This window comes from Herpailurus yagouaroundi, unplaced genomic scaffold, assembly GCF_014898765.1.
Source record: "Herpailurus yagouaroundi ecotype Mexico unplaced genomic scaffold, PumYag 184, whole genome shotgun sequence".
NCBI lineage: Eukaryota > Metazoa > Chordata > Mammalia > Carnivora > Felidae > Herpailurus > Herpailurus yagouaroundi.
In genome coordinates this window covers 39,548,476-39,562,981 of record NW_024412415.1, presented here as the reverse complement: position 1 = coordinate 39,562,981, position 14,506 = coordinate 39,548,476, and the positions used below count along the sequence as shown (strand labels likewise).

The 14,506-nt window shown below is 57.9% G+C and overlaps 1 protein-coding gene across 1 annotated transcript in view; it reads left to right on the top strand.

The window, feature by feature from the left end:
* Nucleotides 1-13,932, top strand: part of CSPG4 (chondroitin sulfate proteoglycan 4) — a 45,683-nt gene extending 31,751 nt beyond the window's left edge. The window contains exons 6-10 of the mRNA XM_040493316.1: nt 800-998; nt 1,079-1,213; nt 1,341-1,507; nt 4,622-4,805; nt 5,105-13,932. Of these exons, the coding sequence (XP_040349250.1) occupies nt 800-998; nt 1,079-1,213; nt 1,341-1,507; nt 4,622-4,805; nt 5,105-6,939 (2,520 nt within the window). The 3' untranslated portion in view covers nt 6,940-13,932. The remainder of the gene's footprint in view (nt 1-799; nt 999-1,078; nt 1,214-1,340; nt 1,508-4,621; nt 4,806-5,104) is intronic.
* Nucleotides 13,933-14,506: the final 574 nt, after the last annotated feature.

Sequence of the window (14,506 nt, the reverse complement as noted above, 5' to 3'; positions counted from 1 at the left end):
GGTAGCCTGGGGCTGGGAGAAGGTGCCCTGGAATCCCAGAGGGCTCAGCTTTCCAGGTAGGGGAACCCCCCTCCCCAACACTGCCCAAGTTGCTGACCCAGCTGGGGTTGTGTAACAGGATCCCAGAAATGGGATCCTGCCCTGCTGGCAGCCTGAGGGGGCTCCCTTCCCTGAGCATGGGGAGGGGCTGCCCACACCCCTCACTCACCTGGTTGGGGCTTGTGACTGCACTGGAAACACCTGAGCCCTCATCCCAGTGCTGCTTCGGTGGCATGGGACAGGACCCAACAGGAGAGGACATCAGCCTCTCCAGCCCTGTGCCTCCCAGGCCCTGCCTCACCTGCAAGGGGAGCCCACTTATAAGCAACCTGGGGTGGCAAAACTCACCATCCCATAGTGTGCCCAGCCCATGCCCAGACTCACTGTGGAGGGTCTAAAGGGAGACCTCTGCCCTGCCAGTGAGAACCAGATAAAGCAGTGCAGTCAGTCAGGGTTGGGGGTCTCTGAAGGGAGAACCTGGTGAGGGTAAGAGGTGGAGCTTCCTGCAGGAGGGGGACATGAGCTGGCCTTGAAGCACAAGGCAATATTAGGGCAGACAGAGAGAAGGGAGCCTGTGCCCTGGGATGAGAGGGGAAGGTGAATGGGGTGGAGGGCCCTTTGGGGGGGGGCCAGAATGGCACGGGCCTCCATGACAGCTGAGGGCCTGAGCCACAGTGCGATGATGACGGCCTCAGGGCCAGGGAGGAACAAGTTGGGAGAGCTTGGTGGGGATAGAATCTTCACAGGCATGTGTCCCCAGATGTGGGAGGGGGCCACTGTGCCCTTCCCTCCGGAGGCCCTCAGGGCCACAGACAGCGACTCAGGACCGGAGGACCTGGTCTACACCATCGAGCGGCCCAGCAATGGGCAGGTAGTGCTGCGGGCGGCACCGGGCACCGAGGTCCACAGCTTCACGCAGGCCCAGCTAGATGGAGGGCTGGTGCTGTTCTCACATAGAGGTGAGTACTGAGAGGTGGGACGCCCCGAGAATGGGGAGCCACCATGGGCCAGCAAGACCCAACTTCACCCCCGTCCTCAGGAGCCCTGGACGGAGGCTTCCACTTCAGCCTCTCCGATGGTGAGCACACTTCCCCCGGACACTTCTTCCGCGTGACGGCCCAGAAGCAGCTGCTCCTCTCGCTAGAGGGCAGCCGGATGCTGACCGTGTGCCCAGGTGGGTCTGCGAGCATAGACATGCCTGTAGGCCGGGTGACACCCCAGGGTCACGCTGCCTCCCAGCAGTCGCAGGCCTCGCCCTGGCTCCTGGTCAAAAGCCAACAGGCCCCTTCTCCCTCTCACAGGGTCGGTCCAGCCGCTGAGCAGCCAGAGCCTGAGAGCCAGCTCCAGTGCAGGCACGGACCCCCACCACCTGCTCTACCGCGTGGTGCAGGGCCCCCGGCTGGGCCGGCTGTTCCACGCCCGGCAGGGCGGCTCTGGGGAGGCCCTGGTGAACTTCACTCAGGCTGAGGTAAGGGCCCAGCTCTCTGCAGCCACCACTTAGACTCCATTCAGCCTTGGGTGGCCCACTCTGCCAGTGGACACGGGGGCACCGCTCCCACATTGTTAGCAGCAGACGCTCGCCGGCCCCACCACAGGCCAGGCTGTGCGTGCCTTGCCCTCCCAGAGCCACCAGTCTAGGAGACAGAAGGATGCAAGAGGTCAGGGCTACAGGATTCCAGAACAGGGATAAGGTCCTGGGGCATGGCTTCCAGGAGGAAGCTGCAGTTGGACCTTAGGAGCTAGAAAGGGTGCTTTGAGCTGGGGACACCAGCTTACCTCAGTGGCTAGTGAGGGGCAGTGCTTGGTTCTGGGGGGGGGGTGGAGTTCAAGATGAAGGAAGCTGTTGGGCTTGTGAGCAGAGGTGCAAGCCTGGAGCTCAGGTCAGGAGCCAGCAAGAAGCAGAGTGGATCCTGGGAGCCAATGAGTGGACACAAGGCAGCTGAGGAACTGGAGTGGACGTGATGCTGCCATCTCACTTCAGGGCATAGCTGTCCCAGAGCACACCAGCGGCCACCAGGTAAAAACTAGAACGCTCAGCCATGTGAAGAGGGACACTGCTAGTTGCTGGGAGCACAGAACTCTCTGTGCTAAATGTGCTGGTGGGGCCAGCAGCCATCACTTAAATTAATATCCCTTCTACGTGGGGGAGGTGCCCTGTGTGCTGGCAGCCTCCGCTTGCTCCAAAGGCACAGCAGGTGAGGATCTTTCAGACATCAGGGAAGGAGGCGTCTTTAACAAGGGAAGATGGCAAAAGGTCTCTCATGTCAACATCCCCCCCAGGTTTTTGGTTCTCATGAAGCCCTAGCTTCTGCCCAGGTCCCCTTCCCACCATATAAGATATTCAACAGGCTGGTGGCTGTAGAAGCTGTGCACCCTGAGCCCCTGGGAGCCTCTGTCATCCGATGCCTACGAAGGGGGAGGGAACAGGACAAGGCCTTCAGGGTCCCTCCCCCACCCACAGTGCTTTCCCCACACCCCAGCAATATGCGGATGGAAGTGAATGGCCACCAGGGGGCCAGGCAGCAGTACCACCCAGAGAAGCTGGGAAGAAGCTTCCTAGCAGAGATGCTGTCCCGACTTTGGGGCAGGGGGCAGGACAGGGCTGGGTAGTCTTGATGGCACACTGTCCCACAATACTCTGAGCTGAGTGGGTCAGAGATCAGGTGTCCTGTTTTGCAGATAAGGAAACTGAGGCTTAAGGATATGAGGCAACTATTCAGAGGATGTGGCTAGTAAGAGACAAAACCAGGATTATGGCTTCTGACTGCTAGTCCAAGATTTCTTTCGCCAGAGGACACCGTTTGCTCCCGGAGCTCAGAGACCCCCTCCCTGTCTTGCCTGTGATTTGCCTCACCCCCAGCCAGATGCCTCCCATCCACGGAAGCTCCTTGCACCCAGGCATCCAGCCTTCACCCCGCTCCTAGGGGCCTCGATTTCCTTCCTGCCACCCTTCAGCCTGGGCCAGAGGTTATAGCTGACAGTCCTTATGGGCCACATCTGGTCCACAGATGTGTTTTATTTGGCCTGCACAATGCATTTAATATTTTTAAATTAATGATCAACATATCCCCTTTGGGGGATTTCACACGCACCACACACACACACACACACACACACACACACACACACACACAAGCCTGATTTCCAGGTTCTTAAAAGGCTGTGTTCCCTCTTACCACAATCAGCTGAGGAACAGCGGCCCCTTTCAGCCTGGGTCTGTGCCCCCTTTAGAACTGCGGTTCACCCCCTTCAAAGGATGGATGGCTCCCCTGTTAGATGGGGCACCCCTCTCCAGTTCATCACAACCCCCCTGTCCTAGAGTCTCCTGCATGCTGGGATCCCAGTTTCCATCTTAGTATTGTGCAAGTCCTGTTTTTCTGAGAAGAGGACAACAGTTCCTACATCTCCTAAAAGGGAAAAACAAAAGATAAGCCAAGAGGACACGTTTGAATCACAAGGGGGGGAGAGCAGATTTCTTTATGGAAACGAGGAATATTCCTGGGTGTTTAACACGCAAACAGCCCTAGAGAACAGCAAATGTGGCTGGAATGGAGACACCATGGTGGGAATGGTAGGAGGTGAGGTCACAGGGGTAACCAGGTCAGATCTTTGTGGCCAGATGAGGAGCCACTGCACTATCTGAGCAAGAGTGACATAGCCTCACGTACATTTTAAAAGGCTCACTCTGGCTTCTGTGTTAAGAACAACTGTAGGGGGAGGGAGCAGGGGTCAAAGCTGGCACACAGGAGGCCAGGGGGATAATCCAGGCCAGAAGTGACAGTATGCAAGAGAAGGAATAGTCTGGGATGACTCCAGGGGTTTGAGCCTGAGCCTCTGGAAGAACAGAGCTGCCACCACATGAAGTGGGAGGGACTAGGAGAGGTGTGCAGGTAGGGGATCTGTCCATCTGCACAGAGCGGCCAGGAAGCAAGTGGATATGTGAGTCTGGAGTTCAGGAGACAGCAGCCTGGGAGAGATTAAAGAGTATTCTTTATGGAGTTTTGCTGTAAAGGAGAGCAAAATGGGAGGGGCGACAAATGTTGGAAAAAGTGAAGTCACAAGTTTTTTCTTTAAGATGGAGGAGAATAACTACATGGGGTTGAGTAATGATGAGACTGTTCCCTTGTTGGGGGTGGGGGGCGGGGGCTGGATTGTCTCCACAGGAGAAAGAAGGGAAATGGTAAGACTGGTGTCTTCGGCGGGGAAGAGGGGCAGGGACCTAGTGCAAAAGTGGAAGGACCAGCTGTTGAGAGAAGCATGGATAGAATTTTGCTTTCCCCAGGGGTCAGAGAGATGAGGTGATTTGCCTGAGGCAGCAGGGTCCAGATTTGACAAGGCATTGGCTCCAGAGCCAGTCACCTCACTGCCACACGATTGCCAACGGTGACCCACTGAGCTAGTGAGGAAGAGCACGGGTTCCCGACTCAGAGCGAGGCACAGCCAGGTGAGCCGAGAGTGAGGCTGGGCACCGAGAGTTCATCAAGGAGACTGGAGCGCCCAGTGCCAGTGCCGCCCGGGGAGGGGGCTACCAGCCACCACGGGCTGAACCCGCCTCTCATCCCAAAATGGGGTCTCCCCATAGGTGTATGCTGGGACTGTTCTGTATGAGCACGAGATGCCCCCTGAGCCCTTCTGGGAGGTCCGTGACGCCGTGGAGCTCCAGCTGTCGTCGCCCCCAGCCCCTGATGTGGCCACCACCCTTGCTGTGGCTGTGTCTTTCGAGGCTGCCTGTCCCCAGCGCCCCAGCCGCCTCTGGAGTAACAAAGGTGAACAGCAAAGTTTGGGAGACACTGGGAGGGCCGAGAGGGGAGGGGACACAAGGCCAGGGTCAGCAGCTCCCATGTCAGTCCCCAGGACCTGGAAAGTTATAGGGAGCGTGGGTAGGTGAGGACGCTTTGAGGTTAGAGAGGAGACATGATCCTTATCCTCCGGGGTACCCTGAGCCCCACCCTGGGGTCCCTGGTCTGACGGAAGAAGACACAACCTTGCCCCAGGGGTCCTGGTCTGAGGGTCTGAGGTCTTTCTTCAGTGGACAAGACCTTCACAGCCTATGTCCCACCTCCAGGTCTTTGGGTCCCTGAAGGCCAGCGGGCAGAGATCACCAGGGACGCCCTTGATGCCTCCAACCTCCTGGCCACCATTCCATCACCCCAGCGCCCAGAGCACGACGTACTCTTCCAAATCACACAGTTCCCCACCCGGGGCCAGCTGTTGGTGTCTGGGGAGCCCCTGGACGCCGGGCGGCCCCACTTCCTGCAGTCCGAGCTGGCCGCAGGGCAGCTGGTCTACGCCCACGGCGGCGGGGGCACCCAGCAGGATGGCTTCCGCTTCCGCGCCCACCTCCAGGGGCCGGCGGGGGCTTCCGTTTCGGGCCCCCAAACCTCGGAGGCCTTCGCCATCACCGTGCGGGACGTGAACGAGCGGCCGCCTCGGCCCCAGGCCTCTGTGCCGCTGCGGCTCACCCGGGGCTCCCGCGCCCCGGTCTCCCGGGCCCAGCTGAGTGTGGTGGACCCAGACTCGGCCCCCGGGGAGATCGAGTACGAGGTGCAGCGGGCCCCCCTCAACGGCTTCCTGAGTCTGGCGGGGGCCGGCCCGGGGCCCGTGATCCGCTTCACGCAGGCCGACGTGGACGCGGGGCGGCTGGCCTTCGTGGCCAACGGGAGCAGCGTGGCCGGCATCGTGCAGCTGAGCGTGTCTGACGGGGCCAGCCCCCCGCTGCCCGTGGCCCTGGCCGTGGACGTCTTGCCGGCGGCCATCGACGTGTGGCTGCGCGCGCCCCTAGAGGTGCCCCAGGCCCTGGGGCGCTCCTCCCTGAGCCGGGAGCAGCTCCAGGTGGTGTCAGACCGGGAGGAGCCAGACGCAGCCTACCGCCTCACCAGGGGGCCCCGGTTCGGGCAGCTCCTGGTGGCCGGGCAGCCGGCCACGGCCTTCAGCCAGCTCCAGGTAGACCAGGGGGAGGTGGTCTTCGCCTTCACCAACTTCTCCTCCTCTCGCGACCACTTCAGCGTCCTGGCACTGGCCAGAGGTGCCAACGCATCGGCCACAGTGAACGTCACCGTCAGGGCGCTGCTGCGAGTGTGGGCGGGTGGGCCGTGGCCCCAGGGTGCCACCCTGCGCCTGGACTCCACCGTCCTAGATGCGGGCGAGCTGGCCAACCGCACGGGCAGTGTGCCCCGTTTCCGGCTCCTGGCAGGACCCCGGCATGGCCGCGTGGTCCGCGTGCCCCGGGCCAGAACGGAGCCCAGGGACAGCCAGCTTGTGGAGCAGTTCACCCAGCGGGACCTTGAGGATGGAAGGCTGGGGCTGGAGGTGGGCAGGCCAGAGGGTAGGTCCCCTGGCCCCGCAGGGGACAGTCTCACTCTGGAGCTGTGGGCACGGGGTGTGCCCCCTGCTGTGGCCTCACTGGACTTTGACACTGAGCCTTACAATGCAGCCCGGCCCTACAGTGTGGCCCTGCTCAGTCTCCCCGAGGCTGCTCAGACAGAAGCAAGGAACCCAGAGAGCAGCACCCCCACGGGCGAGCCAGGCCCATTAGCCTCCAGCCCCGTGCCCACCGTGGCCAGGAGGGGCTTCCTGGGCTTCCTGGAGGCCAACATGTTCAGTGTCATCATTCCCGTGTGCCTGGTCCTCCTGCTCCTGGCACTCATCTTGCCCCTGCTCTTCTACCTCCGCAAACGCAACAAGACGGGCAAGCACGATGTCCAGGTGCTGACCGCCAAGCCCCGCAACGGCCTAGCCAGCGACACCGAGACCTTCCGCAAGGTAGAGCCGGGCCAAGCCATCCCACTCACCGCAGTGCCCAGCCAGGGGCCCCCGCCAGGGGGCCAGCCTGACCCAGAGCTCCTACAGTTCTGCCGGACACCCAACCCTGCTCTCAAGAACGGCCAGTACTGGGTGTGAGGCCTGGCCTGGGCCCAGATGCTGATCAGGCCAGGGACAGGCTTGCTCAGGCCCCGGCCCCATTGCTCCCATGCCCTGGTGCTGTCTGAGTATCCCCAGAGCCAGAGATACCTGGGGACATCTGAGGTGGAGGGTGCTGGGAGGAAGTCCCAGGGGTGCAGGACCAAGTAGAGTCAAGAGCTGGAATCTCCCCAGCTTTCTCCACGCCTGGAGAACTGCAAGGGGGCCAAGGTCAGAGGCAGGCTTAGAGTCAGTCCCCCTGCCCTGGAGCTAGTCTGGGCTGTCAAAACCAGAGTGATCTCCTAGATATGTCAGGACTCTGGATCCTGGGTCTGTGATCTTGGGTAAGTCACATCTGACCCAGGCTGCTAAGAGGTCAAGGAGAAGAGAGGGTAGGGAAGATGGACAGGGATTCCAGGCTTTTCCACTCCAAGCCAAGGCTCCCTTTGTCTCTGCCCCAGGGTTGACGGGAAAACTTTTTCCCCTAGTTTTTTAGGGAGATGGTATTCCCTGGAGCAGAGGGCAGGAGAAGAGAGACCCTCCACTCTCTAGGAGACATAAGCCAGTAGAATAATATATTCAGGGTGCAAGGTAAGGCAGGTTGCTCTGGGAATGGGTTTATTTAAGAGGGATTGCAAGGAAGCTATTTAACACAGTGTTGAGCTAGCCGAGACTAATGGAGCCCTGAGAATGTGGGATGGAGGAGGGTCTGAGGCCAGTTCATTCCCAGGGCCCCGCCTTGATGGGCTGAGGGCTAGGTAGGCAGTATGGGTCTGTGGCCCGGGAACAGGCAGGGCTGAGGAGCATGTAGGGTCTCAGGCCAGGGGCCACTGTAATGCCTGTGCTCCCCCAAGGACTGGGGGGTGAGCCATTGGGGGCACTCAAGTCCATGGGGCCTGGATAAATGGTGCTTTGGAGGTTCTGGACAGCTGTGTGTCATTTGTCTGACCATGCACTGGGTCCTTGTCCACACCAGCCTGCACTCCCCTGGGGCAGGCCATCCTACCAGGCCTCAGCAAACAGGCAAGACAGAGCTACTGGAGCCCTAAATTTCCACCTCTTGGGCCTTTCAGATCTCTTCTGTCCCCACCTGTGTAGGCAGGTGGGCCAGTCTTTGTGGGATGGGGCCAAAGCCCTTTGGTTTAGTAGAGATAGGCTAGGCCTTCTCCAAGGAGCTTAAGGAAGCAACTAAATCAGGAGATATATTCAGTGTCCCAGCCATATATTTCTTTGCCTGAGTTTTGGCTTCAACAGCCTTGTCCCTCCCCACTCTCAAGAGGTTAGAGAGCAAAGGTGAGGAGACCAAGGGGCAGAAAGGGACCCCAAGGCTGGGACCTGATACTGCTGGAGAGACAGAGGGGCCTGCCACAGGTGCCTTCCCTTGGCTCCCTGGAGATTTTCACAAGAAAGGTTTCTTTTGGTCTCCACCCCCAACAAGAAGACCAAGGTGCTCCTTCTCGAAGGTAGGGTAAGCAGCAAGGATTCTGAAAAACCAGCTGTCCCGAGAGGCTGTCATCTGGTTAGAGATGGAGCCGAGATACAGGGTCTCCAGAAGACCCTCTATGAGCTGCTAAGGAGCTGTCACCTTCTGCCCCTCTCCCTTTTGAGGGTCTCCCAGGGTTGCAGGTGAAAAGGACAGATTCTGGGTCCCAGGTGACACTGCCCTGGCAGTAGGCTGATGTCCTCAGAGAAAAAGCAGCTCTCAGGGTGGGAGCAGGGGACCTGAGCACAGCCACATTGGGGTGGAGAGTCCCAACCAGCCTTTGGCAGCTGACCAGTGTCTGGGGACCAGAGTCACCTCTTCCCTGTGTCTCCGTATCTGTAACATCTGAACCAGGAACTAGGGCAAGAGAGGAAACTCCCTCCTCTCCACTGCTGCCCCTACAGCTCCCTGCAGGGACGCTTCTCAGTGCCCCTTTAACATCTCGACATCCCCTTAGATCCTCCTTCACTCACAAGATTTGGGCAGGACACCAGGAATCCTGGTATTTCACTGCTGAAAGGGCCCCCAGAGGATCGAGGGCAGGCTGGGAGTCAGAAAGGGTTAGGGGGTTGTCCAGCCACACACAGAAAAGCAGCATTAGATTAGACCAGACCCTGAGGCCCAGCCAGCTCTTCTTGCCACACTGAAGAGTCTGCCCCCAAGGAAGTTGCCAGGACCCACAGAGAGGGACCCCCATAGAGATCCCTCTACACCAGAGGCTCAAAATCCTGCCCTGGCTTCCTTTTACAACCTAGTCTCTCCAGCACCCCTCAGGCCAGCCTCACACAGGGGCCCTGCCAAGGGTGTCTCCACACCACACCCCACGTTCTTCCCTGCCTCTTCCTGGAGCTCAGGGCCAGATCCTCAGGGCCCTAATATCTGGCGCCAGTCTCCACCCAGTTTCCCTGGGAGTGTAAGCTGAGACAAGGGTGACAGATCCGCCAGGCAGGATCTGGCCTTATCTCCGATTTCCCCCAGAGGACTGACGACACCCTCTCTGTTCACTCAGCCCAGACTGCCCTGCCCCCAGTGAGCTGGCACCAGCTGACACTGCTCCAGCTCCTTTAAGCCTGTGCTGGACAGCGGGCTGGCACCCAGGGCATAGTGCAAGCAGCTCCATGAGGACCTGGGAGCGGGTGTTTCACTGGAATCCCATACTTGGAACCCAATCTAAATGTGGGGCCTCAATTTATGCAAATCCCTTGCAGATTTCAGATATGCACCCAAGACTTAAAAGGGTTGCTATCCACTTTGCAAAATAACTCACTATCGCCTAGCTTTAAGGAGCCAGCCTGTGTACAAGTGTTAGGAAAGTTTGGGAGCCTCTGACCCTCTTCACATACACACACACACACACACACGCTGCACTTGTGCAAATAGCTGTGTACCTTTAGACCTTCAGATACACAGCACAGACCTAAATACCTTCCTACATAATAACATACACCCACACAATATATACAGCTGCACACACAAACTCTGGAGATAGTACCCCTCACTTGTGGCCCTCCCAACAGTCCCCAGAGCTGGCCATGTGGAACCAAGGGCTAGGATTCCCTGCCCATCCAGAGACCCAAGCTGACATCAGCAGAGCCAAGAAGTGAACCCACAGTGGGAGGGGTGGTGGTGGAGGGGGTGTGGGAAGCAGGGTAGGGATTGACAGAGGGCCCGGTTCCTAGGGTCCCTAGCTTAGAAGTCCTGCCCACCACCCTAAATGGTCTAGCCTATTAGATGCTAAAGAAGGGGCTCCCTTTGAGCCCCTCCCCTCATGCTAGGAGCTGGCCCACAGTTGCTATGGCAGCTGTAGACCCCACCAAGCTGGAACCATCATCCTCCAATAGAAAGCAAGAAAAATGGATCTTGACCTTGCCCTGCACCTCTCCTGACCAATGGGAACTGCCAGGGGTGTTGGCATCTTCCTCTGGGCCCTGAAGATTCAGGATCTTAAAGGGATGGAGGTACCTGGGCAGCCCCCAGAGTTCTCTGGTTGGGTCTCCCATTCCTTGCCATAACGTGTGAAGATGCCCTGGCAAACGGATGGAGCCAGGACATTAACCAGACCTGCTGGACCCCTCTCTCCACAGCCCTTATCCTCCCCGAGGCTCCGTTGTAGTTAACACCATCTCTGTATAGTTACCACTAGGATTAGTCAGGCATTGGCAAGGGAATTTTGTGCCAAAACTGCTGTGGGAGATGCACACAGGAATCCACCCACCCCTTCCTGAAGAGCCCCAGACATGCAAATAAGTAACTACCACACCACGATGTGTGCCCTAACCCAGCCGTGCCAACTGGCTGGTGAGGGGAAGCCCAGAGTGGGAAGGCACCTTGCTCTATCAGCCTCCTTCTCTCCTTAGAGTGTGTCGGGTCTTTCCATGGAAGGGGCAGCCATGCAGCTGCTAAAGCTAAGCATACCCACACTACCTCCTGGTCACATTTCCTATCTCGGTGTAACGAGGTACGGCATTTAACCGATAGCTGCTGTCCTCATAAAGGATGCAGGCTCCTCCGAGGGCCACCAGGATAATTTGTGGGTTGTGCTGTGTTCCTTCACAAGGCAGATGTTCTAAGACCCCCTACAGACAAAAGTAGCCCTTGGTTAAATCAACCAGTGACCAAGAAAGAACTTGTCTACCCAAATGCAGCCTCAGCTGGTGGTGCCCCGTGCCCCACCAACCTGAGCACTGCCAGCTCTGTTAGCCCAAAACCTAGAGCTAATCCCAAGGCTTCCTTCTGATGCCTTGTGAGGTCAGAGAGGGACCAAGTGACCCAGTCTCTGGGTCCTGAAGGCCCAAACTAGATGGGTTGTCTAAGCCTTTGTTGCCCAAAGTGGGTCCATGGACCAGCAGCATCAGAAGCACCTGAGAGCTTCTTAGAAATGAGGACTGTGAACTCTGGCTCAGTCTGTAGAGTATGCAACTCTTGATCTTGGGGTTATGAGTCCACCACGCTGGGTGGACATAGTACTTAAAAATAAAAATCTTTAAAAAAGAAAAAGAAAAATGAGGACTCTCAGGCCTCACCCCAGATCTGCTGAGTCAAACCCTGCATTTTAACAAGGTCCAGGTGATTAGACAACCAACCAGTAAAGTTTAAGACACATTGACTTAAGTCATCCCCCTCGACTTCGATTGGAGAAACTGAACTGCAAGAGGCAGAGACCAGGCCAAGATCACAGCCAGTCAATGACAGAGCTAGAAAGAGGTCAGACCACGTGATCTAGTTCCAGAGTTTTGTCTTCCACCTCAAGCTGTCCATCCTTCCCCACACCCATTTGAAGTACCTAGGTGCCCCACAGATCTGGGAAGATAGGGCTCTGATGTGGGGGTTCCTGCTCCAGGAGCCTCCACTCAGGACAAGAGGGAAGCAGAGGAGGGCCAGGCTAGCCAGGTCTGATCCAGTGGGGAGGGTCTGCGGAAGCAGCCCACTCCCACCCTATCTCCCACAGACAGGTCCCAGAAAGTGCAGCTGCCCCTACCAACCTGCCTTCTGCAACCCAGCTAGTCCCCCCGTCCCCACCTGTCCAGGTTCCACCTACAGAGGGAGAGACAAAAGGAAGGGTCCAGCCAAGGTCCCCAGTCAGTGCATCGGGTCTCCCCCACAGTAGAGCAGTAGCAGCAGCCAGCAGGAGAGGGGGAAAGAAACTGCCTGCGAGGCTACTGCCCAGGCCTGATCAAGAAGGAGGGGATGCACCTCCCAGAGTACCCCATCCTGTCCTGCAGAGGGCTGGGGAGCAAGAGGGGCTGGACCACTAACTGTCCCTTCTGGCTCCCAGAACAAATGCTAGCCGTGGCCCCCAGGCTGTGTGCCGCCCTGGTGCTGAGTGCCTTCAGGGCCAACTCCCCTCCCCTCCCAGGTTGCTGAGGCCCCCGGCCCTCCACACCTTGCAGTAAATATAGTTCAATGCTGTGTGCCCATCAGAGCAGTGTCCAGCCTGGCCCAGGGCTAGGTATATAGCAGATGTTCAGTAGATATCTATTACCAGAATATAGTTCCTCTCTTCCCACAGGCCAAAAGGTCTCTGACCACCAGTCTCACCCAGACCCCTCTTTCCTGGCTTCCCATCTGGTTCCCTGGCTTCTCTCATCCCCAGGAATGCTGGCTGGGCTCCCAACTACTTGCTCTGGCCCCTAGACCCCTTCCAGGGCCCAGGCGGACCTGGCCCCAGGCCCTAAATTCCTAAGGCGCTGGTTTAATCTGTCCCTGCCAGACCCTTCAGCACTCACTTCTCTTCCTCTATGCTCACCCATGGCTTCCTCCCCACCAGATACCCGGCGTCTCTCCACTCAGAAGCCCATGGGCAGAACACTTTAACCAAATCATATGTGGGAGCCTGCCACCGATAGAATCAAAGTTGTTTGAATGGGACAGGAGGAGAACACAACCCAGAACCCCCTTACACTCAGCCTTCCCCTGTCACTACAGCTCCTCGTCAGAACCTCCAGGATCCACTGGCCCCTGTGCCAGCTGCTCCTGCCACTGCAGGGCTCACCTGATCCCACCCTTCAGGGGCACAGAGCAGAGTCGAGCCACGGGTGCCCCCAGAGGACCCCGCATTCAGTCAGAGGTCTCAGGGCCCCAACCTTAGAGGAGTGACTCACCTTAATCACCCAGCATACCTCCTGGAGGATTGAAACCCTTCCAGATGCCAAAGATGCATCTTCCAGCAGTGGGATTCCTAGCACCTAAAGAGGCATCAGGGCAAGTGTGTGGGTCAGAGACGCCAGACATGCTGGCCAGCGCAGAGCCCTCCAAGAACCAGAGAGTAGCAGAAGGAACCCTGTTGGGTCTTGTTGGGGAAGGTGTAGCCTCTTCTAAAGGCCTGGTGAGCAAGCAGACAGGTGGGCGAGGCTGGTGAAGCCTGAGCACTCCTGGAAGGCTGTGAGTCAGGGTGGAAGGGCTCCTTCTGAGTCAGCCCTGCTAGGGAGGTTGCCCTGTGGGTGTGGCTCCTGGACTAGGCAACTGGGCAGGGTTCTTGGACCCCAAGAAGGTTCCAGGCCCCAGAACTTCAGCCCCTCTGCCCCATGAGCTGCCTGAGAACCTCAGTCTGGGGATAGAACCCATGAACTGAAGGAGGGAGGGCAGAGATGGTGATTGTGTCTACTCAATGAACTTGTAGAAGTCCACCCACCTGTGGATGGGATATCTGACCCTAGAAAGTACAGAGCCAGGCCTGGGAGAGTTTGTTACCTGCTTTCTGCCTTCAGTCCCGCCTCCTGTCTTCATTTCTGCCCATTTCCCAGTTCCTACTGCCGTGAATCCTGTGTGGTTAGCCAGAGGCTCCACTCCTCTGCCTGAATTAGAACCTGTCAAAACAGTGCATCTGACCAAGGCTGCTTTTCAAAGGGTCAGTGTTGTGGCAAAGCTCTTAGAACAGCACCAGGCACAATAGTAAATGCTCAATAAATATTGACTACTATTATTAGTGCTGTTATAATGGTGGTTATTATTGAATTGCCTAACATATGGGTCTATCCTATCACAGAAGCTTAATAAATGTTCGAAGTTGACATTACTGTTATTACTATAATTTATTACGGCCATAACAGTGCCTGGCACATAGTAAGTGCTAAACAAATGCTCAGTCCTGGAAGGCCAAATGCATTCCCCATTTGGAAAAGAGGGACATCAAGGCATTCTCCTTTGCTGGACTTTGGTAAGGAGAGTGAGGTGTGCAGCAAGGGGTCAAGTTCTCGGTACAGGCCACTCTGACCTCCCTTCCTCCACCCCACCCCATTGATCTGGAAGAAGTTGGAGGAGGCTTGACCCCTTGGACCCAAGAGGGAGGAGTCCCACTTGAACCTCCCTGTCCAGTGGAGGAGGGCGGTGGAGGAGGGCAGGGCTGGAGGGAGGATGGGCCCGGTGGGCCCAGGGAGGGCCAGAACACAGGGCCTTCCTGAAGGGGGGAGCCTGGGCTGTGCCCTGAAGAACAGGGAGAGACAAGCTTAAAGCAAAACAAGACGGGGTGGGCGGGGGACAGCAGGGGGCAGGGATGGGGGGAGGGCAAGATGGTGTAGAGCCAGAGGGACAGGAGACTGGCCCTGGGGCAGACAGGGGCTCTGGGGATCAGGCTGAGAGAAGCTC